At 36.7% G+C, this 19,277-nt stretch overlaps 2 protein-coding genes across 2 annotated transcripts; both read left to right on the top strand.

Annotated features, from left to right (window-relative positions):
• The first annotated feature begins 1,028 nt into the window (after positions 1–1,028).
• LOC143908251 (uncharacterized) lies at positions 1,029–5,866 on the top strand. The gene is made up of 7 exons (XM_077425751.1): positions 1,029–1,313; positions 2,476–2,683; positions 2,997–3,224; positions 3,400–3,486; positions 3,602–3,831; positions 5,110–5,269; positions 5,374–5,866. Exons 2-7 carry the CDS (start codon positions 2,482–2,484, stop codon positions 5,541–5,543), a joined length of 1,077 nt encoding a protein of 358 aa, XP_077281877.1. The 5' UTR covers positions 1,029–1,313; positions 2,476–2,481; the 3' UTR covers positions 5,544–5,866.
• Positions 5,867–17,074: 11,208 nt separating this feature from the next.
• Positions 17,075–18,905, top strand: LOC143908259 (uncharacterized). The gene is made up of 3 exons (XM_077425758.1): positions 17,075–18,268; positions 18,430–18,645; positions 18,722–18,905. The coding sequence occupies exons 1-2, from the start codon at positions 17,962–17,964 to the stop codon at positions 18,441–18,443; spliced, it is 321 nt and encodes a 106-aa protein (XP_077281884.1). The 5' UTR covers positions 17,075–17,961; the 3' UTR covers positions 18,444–18,645; positions 18,722–18,905.
• The last annotated feature ends 372 nt before the right edge of the window (positions 18,906–19,277 follow it).

Here is a 19,277-nt window from a genome sequence, read left to right as displayed (position 1 = left end):
GTTTATTATCTCTACATGTAATTTTTATTGGTGGCGTAACGGCTACTGAATTATTTAATAAAAATTGTAAAGAATAACTAATGATAAAAAATACATATTTTTTGAAATAATATATACTTTTTATTTATAATATATTTTAATATTATATTTATACTCTTTACAATTTATATTTTATAATATTTAAAAAATATATATATTTATATTAAAATTAAATTTGTTTAGAATTTTATTTTTTACGCTGTATTTAAAAAAATTTTTTTAGTAAAATAAAAATTGCAAAATTTTTGAAAATTTACTAGTCGTTAAGAGTTCGACAACGAGGTCGATCGTTGTCGGCGATGTTGCCCGGTATCGGACAAATCAAAATTAAGCGCACTGATCTTTGATGCGTACAGAGCCATAACGGTATTATGAACTCTTGGGGGTCGTCTAATATCATCTGCCGAAATATGAAAAGCGCTCGACAGCAGCCAAAATATTACAATGATCAAAATATTACGGATCAGCATATTTGCGACAAAAAAACAAAATCAGCTCAGCGAGTAAATCAATGGCGATTAATGCGCTAATTATAGCGTTTTTGATTGAAGCGGATTTGATCGACCCGAGGTCGATTAAACTCGTTTCCATGTGAACATATGTTCAACCTGAAATTGTTTGAATCTGGTTCAGGTTCTGGTTATAATAAATAGTGGCGTCCCGTTTAACCACAACCACAAAAGGTAAAAACTTGAGAAATTGAATAACATTATATAATATAATAAATTAAGTTTGATATTTCGATGAATCCCTAATAACCCGAGACAGAACACGTGACGTCATTAATCGATCTCGGGTCGATCAAATCCGCTTCAATCGAAAACGCTATTAGATAAAGCCACACTTTTGTCTCAGCATGGTATTTGCTTGTGCGCACTAAAGCTGGCCACACACACTTTTTCGTAACAGTAACAGTAAAGTTTCGACTAATCGCGTTGCTTGAATCGGGAACGTATGGCCGTACGTTCCTGAATCGAGCAACGCGATTGGTCGAAACTTTACTGTTACTGTTACGAAAAAGTGTGTGTCCGGGGCTTAAACCGCGACGGCCATATGCTTATCGGTCATTGGCTTGCGCATCATGCCTCAATTGTCGCACATGTAGTAGGATGTCACTACTATCAATCACGTATCGAGCAGGATCTACCATCCTCGCTCTCTCCGTGTGCTGTGACCTGAGACGAATCTCCTCGTGTACGAGCCAAAAAACGTGTGCAGTGTCCCTCAAAAAATAAAGTACGCCGAATCTTCAAAAAAGAAGAGATCGTAAGCTGGTAAGATAACTTGCTTTTCTGTGAAACAAACTCTTTAATCGCTCTAGGACTTTGTTTACTACATTTTCGTGTTTTCGAGTCATGCCGGCAACGTGGCTGCCATTAGTGAATTTGATAATTTTCGGTGATGTTATTGCTGTTAAAAATTATTTCGAGTGACCGGTCTCAAGCGAAATAAGCGACCAAGATTGGTTTGTATAGATTCGGCTAGTATAAAATAAGTGATTGTGCTCGGCCTCTCGGAGATACGGGACCACGTGAAACACAGGCGAGTCGTCGTCTATCGTCTTTTGCTTGTGTTGTACATTTTTGCCTGTGTGTGTACTCATCTCATGTAAAATTATGTCGTATTAAGTGTGTATGTGTCGCGTCTGCGTTTATACATAAGATGAACTATAGACTTTTTACTCTGGTAGTGAATTATTGAACGCAGCCTATGTAGATGCGGTTTATTAGTTCGTGTCGCATTGGCAGAAAATTTCACGTTTGTCCTTTTGTTGCGCATGTTACGTTACCGTAAAATATGAATGTGATTGGGAAAACTGTCGCGTCCGTGATTTCGATTTATTGACTTCTCGATTCTTAGAGGTAGTTAGAAATTGGAGCTAGTCGAAATAATCTTAGCAAAAAATATTTCTTTATATAATCAAATATTTTATGAAAGTATGATGAAAAGTTTAATGTATAAAAAAAATTAATTTTATTTAAATTTTTATTAAAATTATTGAATTATTAATTTATATACAATATATTATATGTATATATTGATTATTAATTGATTACGTATATATTAATTGGCTACATTTAATAGATTGCTAATTAATTTATTGGATATTTTAGAAAATGAAAATTTATTGAATATAGTAAATTTTTTTTTAATTGAATGAGTTTAGAAACTTTTATTAAAGCTAATTATAATCTACAATTTCTTTTTTATAATAATTGTTTTTATAATTTAATTTATAAATATTTTTCTTGTTAATTTAAATAAAGTATATATTTTTCTTTAATTTAAATATATATTTTCTGTACAATACTCTAAATAATTTGTTAATTATTTTTTAATTAATTTTAAGAGGAGAAAGAATGAGGGTTAATGTAATAAAAAACAAAAGATACTGTAACATTGTTTTGTATTAATGTAAAAAATTTTACTAAATAGTTTAAGATGCCCTGGCTTGTAGTTAAATTTGATTTGGAAAATACTGTTGAAGCTGTACCAAAAAACTGGTATTGCGAAAGAACTTCGACCTGTTATTGGCCACCAGAGTCTTGTAATAGTACTGCTATTGAAGAAAAGATAAAACATCAACAGACTCCGGATCGTTCATTATGGAAAACATATCCTGCTGCAATCTTGGGGCAATATGGTAAGCTTAATTAATTATATAAGAATATGAAAATACACAACAAGTCCTTATCTAGTTTTAAACACTTTTGACTTATTTTTCCTTTTATTAACTTTATCTTAATATTTTGCAGCTTTTTTCTGACTATTTATATTTTTTCTTTTTATTAATCTTTTTAATATATATTTTCTGATGTGCAGACTGCAAATCCTAAATTAATTAATTATATATTTTCAATATAGCTAAACACTTATTATTACATTTTAATAATGATTTTTTTATGCATACTTCATTACATACATAATAACTTTTTAAAAATGTTTTTTGTCGTTAGATAATTTAAAACTCGCCAAGAAAAAAGCTAATAAAGCGAAAACTACTAATGAGCTATCTTCGAATAATGAAGATATTAGAAGAGAACACATACGAAAAAAGCAAAGAGATAATAAAAATCGAAATAAACGATTCTCAGATACTGATGAAACATCCTTAGATGATGACTCGAATGATGGAAATATTTACCCCGTTACATCTTTTCTAAACTCAGAAAAAACAGTGAATGGTGAATATTATTATCTATGAGTAAAACTCACAATTGAACTGTTGCATATAATATACATATATGGTTTCTTTTGAAATATTGTTGATGACTATATGTGGTGGCAACAAATTGTTAATTATTATTACAAACTAATAAATAAATTGTAATATACCATATTATTTTTTATTTTTTACAGATATTACACAGACAAATTCTGCATCAACTGCAAATTCGGTTGTCGTAAGCGAGGATGTTTTTTCAAAATATCAGTCATTAAATGCAAGTGAGTAAATTATGTTTGTATTATAATGTTATTCTTTTATATTTTATGAATATTTCTATTTACACATATATTTGTGTGAAATGTTAGTAAATTATTGTTAATTCTTAAATTTCAGAATTTCAGAAGGAACTACTGAAAGAAATAAGCTTATTACACCTAAAAGTTAATAACATGTTGGATAGCATCGACATTATCATTAATACTACAAAAGTAAACACCGAAGCTCTCGTAAATATTGATAAATCAGAAGTTTCGAAAATCGTACATTTGTTTCCAATGACCGAAGAATCATTAATTAAGGTAGAAGAATGGATTAACGCATCAATGGATAATAAAGTAGCATTGGTACGAATAGACTTTTTATCTCAATTTTTATATGAATTTTATTTTATAATAACGACTTAATATGTATTAAATTTTATGTTGATTTCTCTCTATATATAATAGCCTTTATTTAAAAAAATTTTTAGACTAGTGCTCGCTAGACCAATTAAAGTAAATCATCATTAAAATTTTTATATTTTAAATATTTAAATATTAATAAAATTTATATTATTAATATGTATTATATAAGATATATTTCAAAAGTAAACGTTAATTTTTAATAACTTTAAAATATTTTTATGTTGAAATTTCAAATTGCTTTACTTTATAATTTTTTGTCAGAATTCTAATGATAATGTATATAATAGATTACAAGATATTTTAAAATATAATGATAATGTATATAATAGATATACAATAAGATATTTTAAAAGTGAAGTGATGAATTGGTTCGGGAATTGATTGAGAATTTAAAATCAAGAAAAAAATTCATATGAACATAGCTCCGGCTATTGATTTTGAGATTAAGAGATAACCATTTTTATGTTAAAATTTCAAATTACTCTACTTGAGAACTTTTTGTCAAAATTGAAAGAGAAAAAGTGGCTTTCACAAATTTTGATAATTTTTACAAGTTTTTAGTTATGTTATAAATTTTAAAAATTATCTCTTTTAATTTTGACAAAAAGTTTTAAAGCAAAGTAATTTGAAATTTCAACATAAAAATGGCGTTATCTCAAAATCAACACATTTCCGGAGCTATGTTCATCAATTTTTTTTGTTTTTAGATTCTCAATCAATTTCCGATTAATTAATCATTCCATTTTTAAAATACCTTGCATATGTAAACTATATTATATACATTACATATATATATATATATATATATATATATGTGTATATTGTAATAATATATTTTTAATAATATTATTAAGACGATTTGGTAGAAATCCCAGCATATTTCATGTAGACACGTTAATGACATAAAACAAACATTACGTCTACAGAATAAAGCCGGAATTTGCGAATGAGATAGTTGATTTTCTTTTAGTGCTTTCTTACTCTATTATATTGATCATATGATAGAATGAGAAAGCATTAGGGGAAATCAACTTGCAACTTCCGGCTTTACTCGCTGCTACAACAGAAATATAGGAATATTTAGAATTAGTTTATGTATATACGGCATTGATTATACGCGAGTTCGGTGGTTCGGCCGTCGAGCTTTAAACGTGGAGGGATCGGAGAGATCGTTTCAGATATCGGTCCAAAAATCTAATTCTGAGCACACTGTTTTAGACTGAAGAGCTGAGTCGTATAGGAGGATCCAACGTAAAGGAGTTGATTAAAAGAATAATGTATAGAATTCTATTAAACGAAGTCGGAATGCTATACTCTTGGGAAGGTGCGAAAAAGAAGAAAGCATTCAAAAATTTAAACATTGCAGCTGTCATTTTAGGTAAACGTAATAAGTTAATAGATAAAAATAATAAATAATCTTATAAATTAAACATTCTTGTTTTATAAAAATATACATTTTATTAATTTTTTAATGATTTTCAGATGTCGTTCGTAAAAATCCAAAAATTCAAAACGCCACTGAACTCGAAGCAATAAATCACATAAAAGCTTGGCTCGTCAGAAGTAAGGATCGATACTTTAATGCACAAAAAAAGATTAACCAAGTTCAACCTAACCCACCTGCAAATGCTCAGGACGACGAAGATACGTAGCCATTTACATTCATAAAATATGTGCTTTCAACGTACGTAAATTTTATTCTCTTTTGAACAGACTGATAGTTTAGTCTTGACTAAGCATTACTGCTTTTATATGTATTGTTATTACATATAAAATTTATAAACATATTTTTAATTTTTAGTAATTAATATTAAATCTATTATGAGACATTGAACTGAAAAATATAGCTGTTTTTAGTTTGGATAATAAATTTAGTATTAAACGAATGCAGGGAATTAGTTATCATTTATAGTAATTGTGGTTATTAAAGCTTATAGTATTTTATAGTATATATATGTTCAATATTTTGAATTAAAATGAATGAAAAAAAAAGTTTCAGAGAAAAACGGTGTAGATATATTAGAGAAAAAGTAAAGCAATCTGTAGCAATTATTAATAGTACTTATCAATTTCATGTTCCAAATTCAACGGTTGAAAATAAAAATGATAAAACCAATCGTTACAGCTATTCAAATAATAAAGTTACTCATAATTCTGATACCGAGAACATTGGTTCGAGTTATGTAGACATTGATAATTTGACGTTCGACGAACAACCCACCCATAGTTCTGATAGCATAATTAGGAAAACAAGTTTATGTTCAGATCATGTTGAAAATAGTGAGCAGTTATCTTCCAAACTTGCTAAATGGGCTGTAGAAAACAACATTAGTTTATCTGCACTGAGAGAGTTGCTTACTATTTTGCGCGAAGATCCTTCTTATTGCACCAATAATATACCAGCAGACCCTCGAACTCTTTTAAAAACGCCTAACAAAGCATACGGTACAAAAATGGGATCGGGTTTATTTCACTATTTCGGGATAGCTGAAACATTAAATTCTTTATGCATTGCTCTTAATATAAATGTAACGTCCAGCACAGAGTTTTTTCTTGCAGTTAATATTGATGGGCTACCTTTGAGTAAAAGTTCTGCAAGCTCATTTTGGCCCATTTTGTGTTCCGTCAAATCAATCTGTTTCGAAATTAACGCCGCTTTAACGTCGGTTTGGACGTCGCGAGCGCGATCGAGGAAAGCGTGACGATCAACGAACGCGGCTTCAGAGAATCGATTTTAGCAACGATGAATTTCTCGTGTTGTTGTTTTTTTTTTCTTGTCTGTCTGCTTACTTCTCTCTCCGATATCGCGAACTATTTTGAAAAGGAAAATATCGTAACGAAAGATAAAAGGGATAAAGTCGAAAAAGTGTGAGTTCGAAAGAGTGCGAGTTCGAAAGAGTGCGAATTCGAAAGAGTGGAGTGCGAGATTCGACGGAGACGTACAGAAAGGATATTCGACGGAGAAAGGAGATTCGACGGAGACATTTCGAAGGGAGTTTCGAAAGGAGATTCGATGGAGTCATAGCGGATTGCTCGAATGATGGAGTCATAGCGGATTATTCGAATTCGTCGTCTTTATACGTAAGAAGGTATATAGAAGTTTAAAGGTAAGAGTAAGCTTTACTACGATTGAGTTAACCGCGGATTCATACGTTCGAGGTCATGACGGGCAACACGATGTTGCGTGATTACCGCGTAGCTTTTTGCGATCAGCTTTATATTATGGTGAAGGACAACGAATGTTCTTGCGTACACCTTTAAAGGTGATCGAGCAGTTCGAGACTGCGATGTAAGATTCAGACCTCTTACGTGATGACGAACAGTTCGAGACTGTAAGGAGATTTCGAATGAATGTTTTTTGATACACCGCTGATGACGAATAGTTCGAAACTGTAAAGAGATTTCGAATGACGTTTTTGATACACCGCTTTGAGTTTATCATAATGCTGAATTACGTTGATACACCGAATACGCCGAATGACGAATTGATACCCCTTTTTTGAGACTTTTAAATTATTTGGAGAATTCATATGGGCAGCATCAAATTTGCGAGATTACCGCCTGGCTTTGAGTTCAGCCGTTGCACGATTATTGCGATGTTACGAACAGCACGAGGCTGTGTGGGAGATTACGTGGTTACGAACAGCACGAGGCTGTGTGAAAGATTGCGTTGTGACGAACAGCTCGAGGCTGTATGGGAGATTTCGACAGACTGTTTTGATACACTGTTTCTGAGATTACCGCGACATTACTCTGATCTGATAACCACGACTGTTGACTTACGTTACTCTGTTGATACCCGCGACTGTTTGATACACCGCTTCTGAGATTACCGCTATTACCTTGCTAACCGCTCAGCTCAACGAGATCAACTGCGCGCTAGACATCCTTGCTCTGCGCGCCATTCATCCTTGCGTTCTACGTTCCTGTGATCTGCGCGCTAGACATCCTTTCCTGCGCGCCATTCATCCTTGCGATCTACGATTCTGATTTTCCTGCGTCCTGCGCGATAAACATCATTGATCTGCGCGCCATTCATCCTGCGTTCTACGTTCCTGATTTTTCTACGTCTTTCATATTAAACATCTTTGATCTACGCACCATTCATTCTTGTGATCTATGTTTATGCTGTTCCTAAATTCTTTGTGTTAAACTTTTTTGCTCTTTACGCTTCTTCATCATTCCTGACATTCTTAATCTCATTCGCACAACACCAACCAGATTGTCAACACATAACACAATCGAAGCCCTTAAAAATAAAGTTTTCTTAGTAGCTCTTTATCATGGACATGATAAACCAAATTCCAATGATTTTTTACTTGATTTTGTTAATGAATGTGCAAAGTTAACAACAAATGGTATATTAATCAAGACCGTTATATGCAAATTTAAAATTGAAATGTTAATCTGTGATACACCTGCAAAATCATTTGTACTATCACTTAAAAGTCATTCAGGCTACTTTTCCTGCACAAAGTGCAATCAAGAAGGAGAAATGATTAACAATGTTATTTGTTTCGTTGAAACGGAAAATCTTGTAAAAAGAACTAATGATTCTTTTAGAAATAAACTTCATCTAGAACATCACGTTGGTGAAACTCTTTTCATTAACATTCCAAACTTTAATTTTATTGATAACGTGCCCTTGGACTATATGCACAATCTTTTGTTAGGCGGAACTAAGAGATTGCTATGCAATAGACGCTATGGGTGGATATTCGGTAGACCTCCTCACAAATTACGTGCAAAGGATGTTAATGATATTACTAATTTGCTTCTTAAACTAAGAAAATATATTCCTTGTGAATTTTCACGAAAGACTCGATCTATAGTAGAATGCAAGCGATATAAGGCTACTGAATTTAGACTCTTTTTATTATATACAGGTCCAATAGTCTTAAAACAAGTACTGTCTCCTAAAGTTTACAATAATTTTATTACCCTTAGCTTAGCAAGCACTATCTTAATCAGTAATTATTATTCAAAGTATGAACATTTTATTTCTTACGCTCACGAGCTCATGAAGCATTTTATTACTAATTCTATTAAAATTTACGGTCCAGATTTCATTTCTCATAATATACATAATTTTTTGCACTTAACTGATTGTGTAAAATTATTTGGTTCGCTAGACAATTTTAGTGCATTTCCATTTGAAAATTTTATGCAAAAATTAAAAAAAATGGTTCGTAAATCTTCCCAACCCTTACAACAAGTTGTTCGTCGAATCGTTGAAGAGAATAATATTTTAAGACCTACTAACAATAAGAATACTGATGATAATTTGTCTACAGAATTGTTAATGGAACATTCTGATGGCCCTTTAATAAATACTTGTAATCCTCCTCAGTACAAAAAACTTAAAACTGCCGAATATTGTTTAAATATTAATAGAATTGCTGACCGATTTGTAGAATTAAAAAATAAAACAATAATTGAAATAAAAAATTTTGTTAGCCATAAAAATTCAATAGTTCTGTTAGGTTATAGCTACAGATTGCAAAATGATTTTTACTCTAAACCATGTAATTCATCTTTGTTTAACATACAGTATATAGAAAAACATAATAATTTACTTGAAATGTGGTCCATTGATGACATTAATAGGAAATTAATAGTTCTACCATTTAAAGGTCGATACGTTTCTTTCCCACTATTACACTTATAAGCAGAATTTGAAATTATTTAAAAAATTTTGAAACTGTAATTGTTAAATTAATTTCATACAATTAAAAATTACATTTTAATTTGTAATTAAATGAAATTATATTTGCAACTCTTAAAAATGTTTTAAATCAAAATGACGTTTGTTCACCATTTCCATTAAAGACAATTTAAATAGTGTTAATGATTCTTTATAAATATAAAGAATATTATAAAGAAAACAAAACTATATTTTTCAGTTTAATTTGTAGTTTTTAATTTTAAGCGTTTTTATATAGTGTAAGCTTTTATGGGTACTTATAATGAAAGTATTCCGTTCAAAAACTTGCCTCATACATTTTTCTATATAAAAATTAATTAAACATGCCTTTTGTTCAGATTGCGCTTCACAAAAAAATCTTATATAATCATGTCTATGATTATATTTTCGTTTGCACTTTTGTAGAAAATTACCAAAGTTTATTAATAAAGAGATGTACTAATTCTTTTTCACTCATAAAATTTAATGTCAAAATAGATTAGGCAAGTTTTGGAACAGATTGCTTGAATATTATATTGATATTATATAATATATATAATATTACATTGATTTCATATATAATAAAATATTAGTAGTATTCCCAGGTAGGGAATCACGTAATTTGATGTTAAAATGACCTCATTTGACGTTTGAATAAGATCATTTGACATCAAAATAATATATGTTGCTATTTGGGATATAGATTATAAATAGAATATGCTAAAGTTACCGTATTTTTTGTTTCTGAAAACGCGTTACTTTTTCTATATTATATAAATATTAATTTTGATTTTTATACAATTACTGTTTCCATACATATCCATACATATAATTTTTGTTTTTTTACTTGGTAATGCAAAATTTTTTGTTTTACATAGGTACTCCAAATTAAAGTTTATAAAAAATGCTAAATCTAATATTAATACTCTAATACACATAAAATTTTTGTAGCTCTTGCTTTATTTATAAAATATTAGTTAAGGCTTAATTAAACCATATTATAAAATATGACGTCAGAGGCAAGAAATTATATGAAGCTCTTCTTGCAAATTATATTGAAATAAATAAGATTATTTGAGCAATAATATGAATTAATGAAATCCGTCAAATACTTTTTTGTACTTCGTAAATCTGCAAGTAGCTGTAAATAATCTTGCTCAATCATGTCCACGTTTACTGAAAATGTAGGACATATGCAAATAAGTTATACGCATATTTATTAACAAATAGGGAGTTTGACGGATTTTACTAATTCATGTTATCAAACACAATAATTACATTCAAAATCTTATTTCGATATATGTATATATTTTATAAAAAAACCTCATGTTATTTCTTGCTTCTGACATCATAATTCAATATAGCTGTAATGAGGGATCAGTAGATGTAACGTACAGTAGAAAAAATTGAAACAATTTTGTCTTAAACACAAAATTGTTTCAATTTTTTTACAAGATATTTTATGTATTAATTATTAACAGTATTAATATTATACAAACATTTTGATCCGTTTATTTTTTCAAATAGATAAAGTACTTTTTAAAACAAGCTCCTTAATAAATTGTAATTTAACGTACTTATATTTTAAGTTTCTTATTTATGGACTACTGTGACCAAAGAAATAATGTTTAATTTTTTGTTTAAAATATTTCAAAGTTTGATTTTAATATATTATAATATATTATAATATAATATGTTATATGGATGTAATGTATATTAAAAATATATAAATATATATATATATATATATTCGTAAATACGTATATTGTTTTTATTGCAAGTACCTATATCTGTAAATACAATACAAGATATATTAGTAATTAAATTTATGTACAGTGTATATTCGTGTATGGCATATTCTATGCATGTATAGTGATCTACAAACGATTTACATTGGATGTCTTTAATATGTACATATATAATGCACGTATATATATCCATACAATGTGCCTCATTTGTAGATCACTGTATATACATAGAATATCATTTATATACATAGAATATCATCCATAGATGTATATAGATGCAATTTACATACATTGGATATGAAAAAATATTTGGTGTATATGTAAATTATCTGTCATATACTTTCCACGAATGTACATGGAATGTACCTCATCTATACGCATATATATTGTATGGATATACAATGTATAAACAGAACATTAAATTTATATATAAATAGGATATCCAATGTACATCACCGTATATACATAGAATAAGTCATATTCACAGACGTATATGGAATACATATACATGAGATGTCCAATAAATATTGTTTATACATCACTGTATATACATATAATAAGTCATATTCACAGACGTATATGGAATACACATACATGAGATGTCCACTAAATATTCATTGTATATGAAGGAAGGTATCTGCTATATATGTACTTCTCTGTATGTACACATACATATACATAGAATATGCAGCAAATATACACATGTATGTTACATGGACATACAGTGTACATACAGCGCGTTGCATTTGTACATACCTATGACATCCAATGTATGTCATTTGTGTGTCATTGTATGTCTATAGGATATGTGATATCCACTGATGTATATGCAATGTATATTCAATGAATATCAAAATGTTTTCTGGGAGGGATCGGTACTTGGTCTATTACTATGGAACTTGGGGTACGATTCAGTGCTCAGAACCCCTCTTCCCCCTGGACGTTGGTTAAACGCATTTGCGGATGATACCTTCCTGGGGGTGGAGGGAGAAACATGGGAAGAGGCTCGGAGAAGAGCAAACGTTGCGGTGGCGTGTGTGGTGGCCGCAATAAAAAGACTGGGACTTCGGGTGGCTCCCCAAAAAACCCAAGCCGTCTACTTCCATGATGGTTCTATGGGAAAACCACCAGGTGTATATATAAAAGTGGAGGAGGTCCGCGTTCCGGTAGGGGCTAGTATGAAACTACTGGGCCTCTGACTCGATGAGACTTGGGGCTTTAGTGAGCACTTCGCTCGCATAACCCCCAGAATGATGGCGACAGCTAATAGTCTAGCTCGGCTGATGCCGAATCTTGGGGGGGCGAGTGGTCATGCTCGCCGATTATACGTGGCGGTGGTGCAATCCGTGGCGCTCTATGGCGCCCCAATATGGGCACCTATAGCGGCTAGTTCAGCCCGCATTAAGACCCAATTAAACCGGGTCCAACGAGTGGTAGCCATAAGAGCGTCACGGGCATACCGTACGGTGTCGCATGCCGCAGCGACGGTGTTGGCGGGACTTCCGCCTCTCGAATTGGTGGCCGACAGTTACGCCGAGGTGTACAGGCGAACAAGACGGCTACTAGTACCGAGGGGAAAACAATGGGATAGAGCTAGTAGAATTATAAAGCTCCAGGCTAAGGAAGCCCTAATAGAGAAATGGCGACAACAGTTATCGAATCCAGCCGTGGTTAAGTACGGCAGAAGAACTGTTGATGCTATACTGCCCCACCTGGATGAATGGCTGGGCGGACGGGGGCGCGGACTCACATTCGGCGGACACGGGTGTTTCGGTGAGTACCTGTGTCGCATTGGCAAAGAGATAGACACTAGGTGTCATCATTGTAACGAAAAGAGGGACACAGCCCAACATACTTTGGAAGGATGTCCTGCTTGGGATGAACAGCGCCGTGTTCTGCGAGAGGTGATTGGAATGGATCTTTCCCTTCCGGCCGTCGTGGCGGAGTCGGTCGAAGACGTGGAGAAGTGGCGTGCATTCCTTTCCTTTTGCGGAAGAGTTATGTCAGCTAAGGAAACAGCAGAGCGCATTCGTCGAGAACAATACGACCATGCTGCGATGAATGTGCGAAGAAGATAGAAAAATAGGCCAAATCTGACCTACGACACCTTTCGAAAGGTGTACTTGCGGATACGAACCGCAAGTGAAGGCAGTGTGCACTGAAAGACTTCCCTACCGACGAGGGGGTCTATAAGATAAAGGCTATAAAAGCCCTTTTTGGCACACGGATAAGGGTGACGGAGCGGGGTGGTGTCCGCTCCGTCACATTAGATCAATTGGGCATTGCCCAGGGTAGGGAGCATAAGCTCAGCGCAAGGGGTGTCCAGACGCATACATCAGTTCCTGGACATTCCTATTAATGCGCAGATAGGGTCACCCGTGAGGTTTTAGTGGGTAGGCTGCGCCATTGCACTTTATCGAATGCAATGGGCGTAGAATCCCACACTCCCCTTGTCTCTCTTGAAAGGCCGGGGGGTCTTCCCCCTCTACCAGAGGGGGCTGCTGGGCCACATACCGGGCATTGCCCAGGAACCCAGCAGTGGAAGATTTCCTCACGTTAAACAAAAAAAAAAAAAAAAAGGTTCCGAACGGATATGCGTGTGTGTTTTGACTATTATTTAATTGTTAATTAATTTTTTAATTAGTTAACTAACTTCGTCATTGCCAAGGTCGCTTCGGATTCTTATTCTACACTTGCTGTACAGTCTCTGTGATTTTTTTGGGTTCCGAACGGATATGCGTGTGTGTTTTGACTATTATTTAATTGTTAATTAATTTTTTAATTAGTTAACTAACTTTGTCATTGCCAAGATCGCTTCAGATTCGTATTCTATACTTGCTGTGGCGTCTTTGTGATTTTTTTGAAGAAAATTTACCGGATTTTATTTCGGGGGGCCTGCGATACCCTATTCGGCCCTGCTGGCTGCTAAGTTTTGGCTGCCAACTTCAGCTTCATGGGATTTTTACCTAGCCTCCGAGAGCGAGTTGAGCACGGCGCAGGCCGCGTTCGACGTGTGGTCGCAGCATTCGGCATTGACGTTCGAACGCTCCAGATTGAATCCCGACATTGTGATATCTTGGCGACGCCTGCATCACGGTAACATGAACGTCGAGGTGAACGGCCCAAATTGGACGGACAAATTTGACGGCCCCGGCGGCGTGCTCGCCCACGCGTTTCTCCCGATGGACGAGAGGCCGGGTTTCGTCTCCGAGGTGCACGTCGACGGAGACGAGCCGTGGCACATTTTCGTCAGTAAGAATTCCTCGGATAAGTTCTCCCTTCATTACACGCTGACGCACGAGATCGGTCACTCTCTTGGATTGCTGCACAACAAGCGCAGGACTTCGGTGATGTTCGCGTTCACGCCCGACAAGCAGTACCCGGTCAAGCTCGACAGATACGACATCGTCGACATTCAACGTTTGTACGGCGAGAAATTGGCGAACGATCCCCCGCAGACGCCGGCGCCACCGCCACCACTGCCGTCGCCGGATCTGTGCGCCCTTGATCGCGTAAACGCGATATTGATCGTGGGAAATCGAATGTTCATCTTGTACAGGCATTACGATTGGTCGTTCGCTCTGGACGGCAGGACGTACAACGGACCTCTGGCCCTGTCGAATCATATGAGCTTTCTTCACGACAATTACACGCGCGTGACCGCCGCCTATCAATCGCCGTCCGGCGATGTCGTGGTGTTCGTGGATAATTTGGTGTACTTGGTTCAATATCCGGAACTTACTCTGCGGCCAAATTGGCCGAAATCCCTACAGGAACTTGGATTTCCCGCAAAGACGAAGATCAACGGAGCGGTGAACACCCACAGAGGACGTTCCTTCGTGCTGTTCAACGGCGACTCGGTGGGCGAGATAAACGAATGTGACCATTTCACAGAGTTGTCAGATTTACGCCTCTCGAGGCGACGTTTCCCGGAATACCGATCGGCGTTACGTCGATTTTCCGATACATCGACGGCAATCTGTACTTCACCACTCGGACGCAGTACTACAGATTCAACGAATTTACGAAGACCGTCACGGCGGCTGGAAAATTCGATCTGCGGATACTGAATATCGTCTGCCCTAAGAACGATTTGTTGAAACAGTTGCGCGATCTTCTCGATCGATTCGTGCGCGTCAGCGATTTAACGTCACCGATCGGCGATTCGGACGACGACGACGAGGACGGCGTTCGGCTTTCCGACCAACGGGGATAGGGGAACCGCGTTGATCCCCGCACTACACCACACCACACCACATCACACGTTGCGCGATATAAGTGGGGAACTTTCGTACTTATACCACGATATGTCGCACCCAAAGCATCAGTATCGCATCGTCAGCCGAATACGACGCGTCAGGAAAAAATTGGAAAACAAACGACATAGCGCGTAGTGCGAAATGTTCTCGACGCTGGCCGATCGACCCGCGCCGAGGGATCTTTCTCCTCGCGCGCCCGAGACGGATTCGGAGGTGAACGAAAACGGCAAGAGACGAAGGATAGAATCGACGGACGATCGTCATCATGATCATAATTATCATCGTCGGACGTCGCGTTCCCAGCTCTCACCCCCCAACGACGTTTTTCGCGAAATCATCGTCGTGGCTCCGGTGCGCATCCTGACGACGCGTTATCCGCTGACGACGACTGGCTACAAATACTTAACCATTGGTGTCACGATTAAGTCGCTGCGGTACGGTGTACCATTGCCTTCGTACGTGGATATCGCCCTGGGAGACAAGCAAGGCAAGGAGATCTGTCTGACGCTCGATATGTGGAAAGGACTGATCGAGCGCAAACGCGACGTATTGGAGAATCTGCGATCCAACCTCGTCGAGCCCGGAACCCGCTTCCCCTCGCCGATATCGATCAGAGACCTGACGCTGCGATTCGGATCGCAGATAAACAACCTATCGATCTTGCGTATGGAGCTACCCAACGCGGCTCGTCTGGTGATGTCAATCACCACCGTGCACTCGCTGTACGATTTACAATTTTGCGAGCGGTTCGCGGAACACGCGCGACAGACTTGAGTCAACGAGGCACGGCAGTAATATGTATTTTATTTGTTAAATTTAAATCAAATTAATTTTATAAAAAAGATGTATAATGTATAAATTAATGAAACTTACGATTAAACATCATGTGGAAGAGTATATCCCCGACCCGTCAACAGACGGAAACGGAGCTCGGACAACAGCATGAACAACGCCATAATATCCGGCGGGTCACCCCGATCACCACCCGGTAAAAAGTCGCGCTGACCGATGCGGAAACGTGGACGAGTGTAGGTAAAGCCCTCATCCAACCAGTCGGGCACCACCAGCGTAGGAGGGGCGGTTTCCTCCCCCGCATCGGCAGCCCGGAGTTCCTCCAGAGTCACCACACCTTTAACTGGCACAAACTGCTCGAGAGGAGTCATAATCGTAAAAAAAATTGAAAAGACGTTACGCGACGGAGAAACAGTCTCGAACTAAAGCGACTCGTTAAATTATATAAAGCTAGCAGTCATAATCAGCAAAAAAAATGCGATAAAAATAATACCAAGATAGTACCGGATGTGGTTTTCCGACCAGCCTCGTTGTATCGAGAGAGACCGAGAGAGACGATACCGCTCTCTCTTCGTTCACCCGAACCGTACGTTTCGCGAATATAATTTTTCATCGCGCGTCCGAAGATCGCTGTCGACGTCACATCTTCATTTTGTTTTTCTCGAACGATGCGGCGAGCAATTGTCGTTTTTTTTTCCGGGGAAAGAGTTTATCTCTGGGTATGGAAAACCAAAACGTTGAGATAACGAACGTGTATAAAAAGAGTTTTGCTCGCGACGGCGCTGCATACGGTGACGCGGATTGACAAATGTATCGTGACAGAGCGGTGCGAACCGATCGGAACGGGAATAAGTTGTTTTTTAATGCGGTATGAGCGACGAGTACGTAGAACTTTGCAAACCGGTGTTTAATCCTAAAATTAGAAAACCGATCGCAAAAATAAGCGAACCGTTCGTGAGGAATTGTTGCAGATCGGATTCGTGGAGAGTCGACGTAACGAAATATCTGATCCGTCGCGAAATCGGAATCGCCGATCGCCAATTGAACAGGAGGTTTTTCTATTGCCAAATATATTTGAAAAGAATAGAGGACGGTATTTATACGTCTAATTGATTTAGACCCGACAGCGGTGATAATGTAGCAATAGCAATGTGCGTACTCGCGAATGAACGATCACCGTTATTACTCGTCCCGAGGAATCAGACGGCGAATCGCGCTGTTACGAGCCCATGCCCGCGTTCTCGTCGGATTCGGACGAAGAATCGGCGAAACTCGAAACGTCGTTATCATCAAACGCATGTGCGTTGGTGGTGGTGAAGGAGGACGCGCGATGGAATCTGGCGACTCATCATTTGCGGAGAGAGATCGGAGCGCGAACTGCGCGCGAGCGCGCGTGGATAAAGACGACGATGGTAAATTCCGCTAGGGCGCACGATTATACGCGTAAATTGCCGCTCAAATATCATCATTATTATCAGACGGTGTTCGGAGGAGAGAAGCTACGTAGGATTTACAGCTGCGGGTCTCGTCGTCTTTTCGATCGAGTGAAATTCTGTGTTCCCGAGGGTGAAAGGCCCTTCTGGATAACATGCAGAAAGAGTGCGACGAATTGCTCGCCGCGGACGTCCGCGACGCGGACGGATATCGCGCGTGGAGACGACGATGCGACGAGTGTCTCCAGCTCCTGCGGGAGAGCTGTCGAGTCGGACGCTCCGGAGGGCGAGGCAACACCGGAGCCGTGACCGCTCTGGTGGCTCGAATAGCGCGACTGGAAGGTTCGAGGGAGGATCTGCGTCGGCGATTCGAACGCGCCGTGGGTGCCGGTTTGGACGGTGAGGGTGCAGGTAGCAGCAGCAGCAGCGTCAGCGAAGGATTTTCGTGGGTCGAGATCGACGGTGAGTCGTTTAAGTAATATTTTTTCTAAAATATATAAGTAGGGAAAAAAGAAATTTGTAATTATCGTATACATGAATGACTCATGTTTAATATACAATTAGGAAAAAAAATTATTTAATTATCTGTTAGTAACTCACACTTAACATGTTTTTTTTTATAGATATTCCGATATGACGAAACAATAGATGCCACGCTCCTACCAAAGGTGTGTGATAAAAAATGTTTATGAAATTATTTTTAATAAATTATTTTTTATAAAATCAATTTTTAGTGGGTAATAGACGTTCCGGGCACGGGGATGTTACACATTTATGATACGATACAGTGGGAGATGCAGTTACATGGGAAGACATCTTTGGTCTTTTGCCCGCCGGAGGTTAGTATGTTCATTATTAATAGCATACATAATTTTTAAAAGTATATATACAGTATTTAATAATGTGTGTTTTCAGCATGTTATTTAAACTCAAATCAGTGTAAAGGGCTACGTTAATAAAGACCTACAAGCGTGGACACAAGCGGAGAGGCGGTGGCGACGAAAAGACGTCGATTATTTGTGGTACGATACGTCGTACCGCCGAGACATCGCGGCCATTTACCACGTGGCGGATGTTTTTGACCTGACGCGTCTCTTCGGGCTCCAGCTCTATGAGGAGGAGCCTGAAGAACGAAAAGACGTCGATTATTTGTGGTAAGATACGTCGTACCGCCGAGACATCGCGGCCATTTACCACGTGGCGGATGTTTTTGACCTGACGCGTCTCTTCGGGCTCCAGCTCTATGAGGAGGAGCCTGAAGATTGGAATCAAAATAAACCTTACTATTTATAATACTTTTTATAATACTTTTTATAATACTTTTTTATAATACTATTTATAATACTTTTTTATAATACTATTTATAATACTTTTTTATAATATTTTTTTATATTTTCATAAAAAGTTATCTTATAAATATATACAAAATATATTATAGAAAATGAGCGTCGATGTCAATTTTTTCCTATTT

This window comes from Temnothorax americanus, unplaced genomic scaffold (genome assembly GCF_048541705.1).
Source record: "Temnothorax americanus isolate GAGA-0224 unplaced genomic scaffold, ASM4854170v1 Scaffold90, whole genome shotgun sequence".
NCBI classification, from domain to species: domain Eukaryota; kingdom Metazoa; phylum Arthropoda; class Insecta; order Hymenoptera; family Formicidae; genus Temnothorax; species Temnothorax americanus.
The sequence above is the reverse complement of the archived record's forward strand: the minus strand, read 5'-3'. Positions and strand labels throughout refer to the sequence as shown.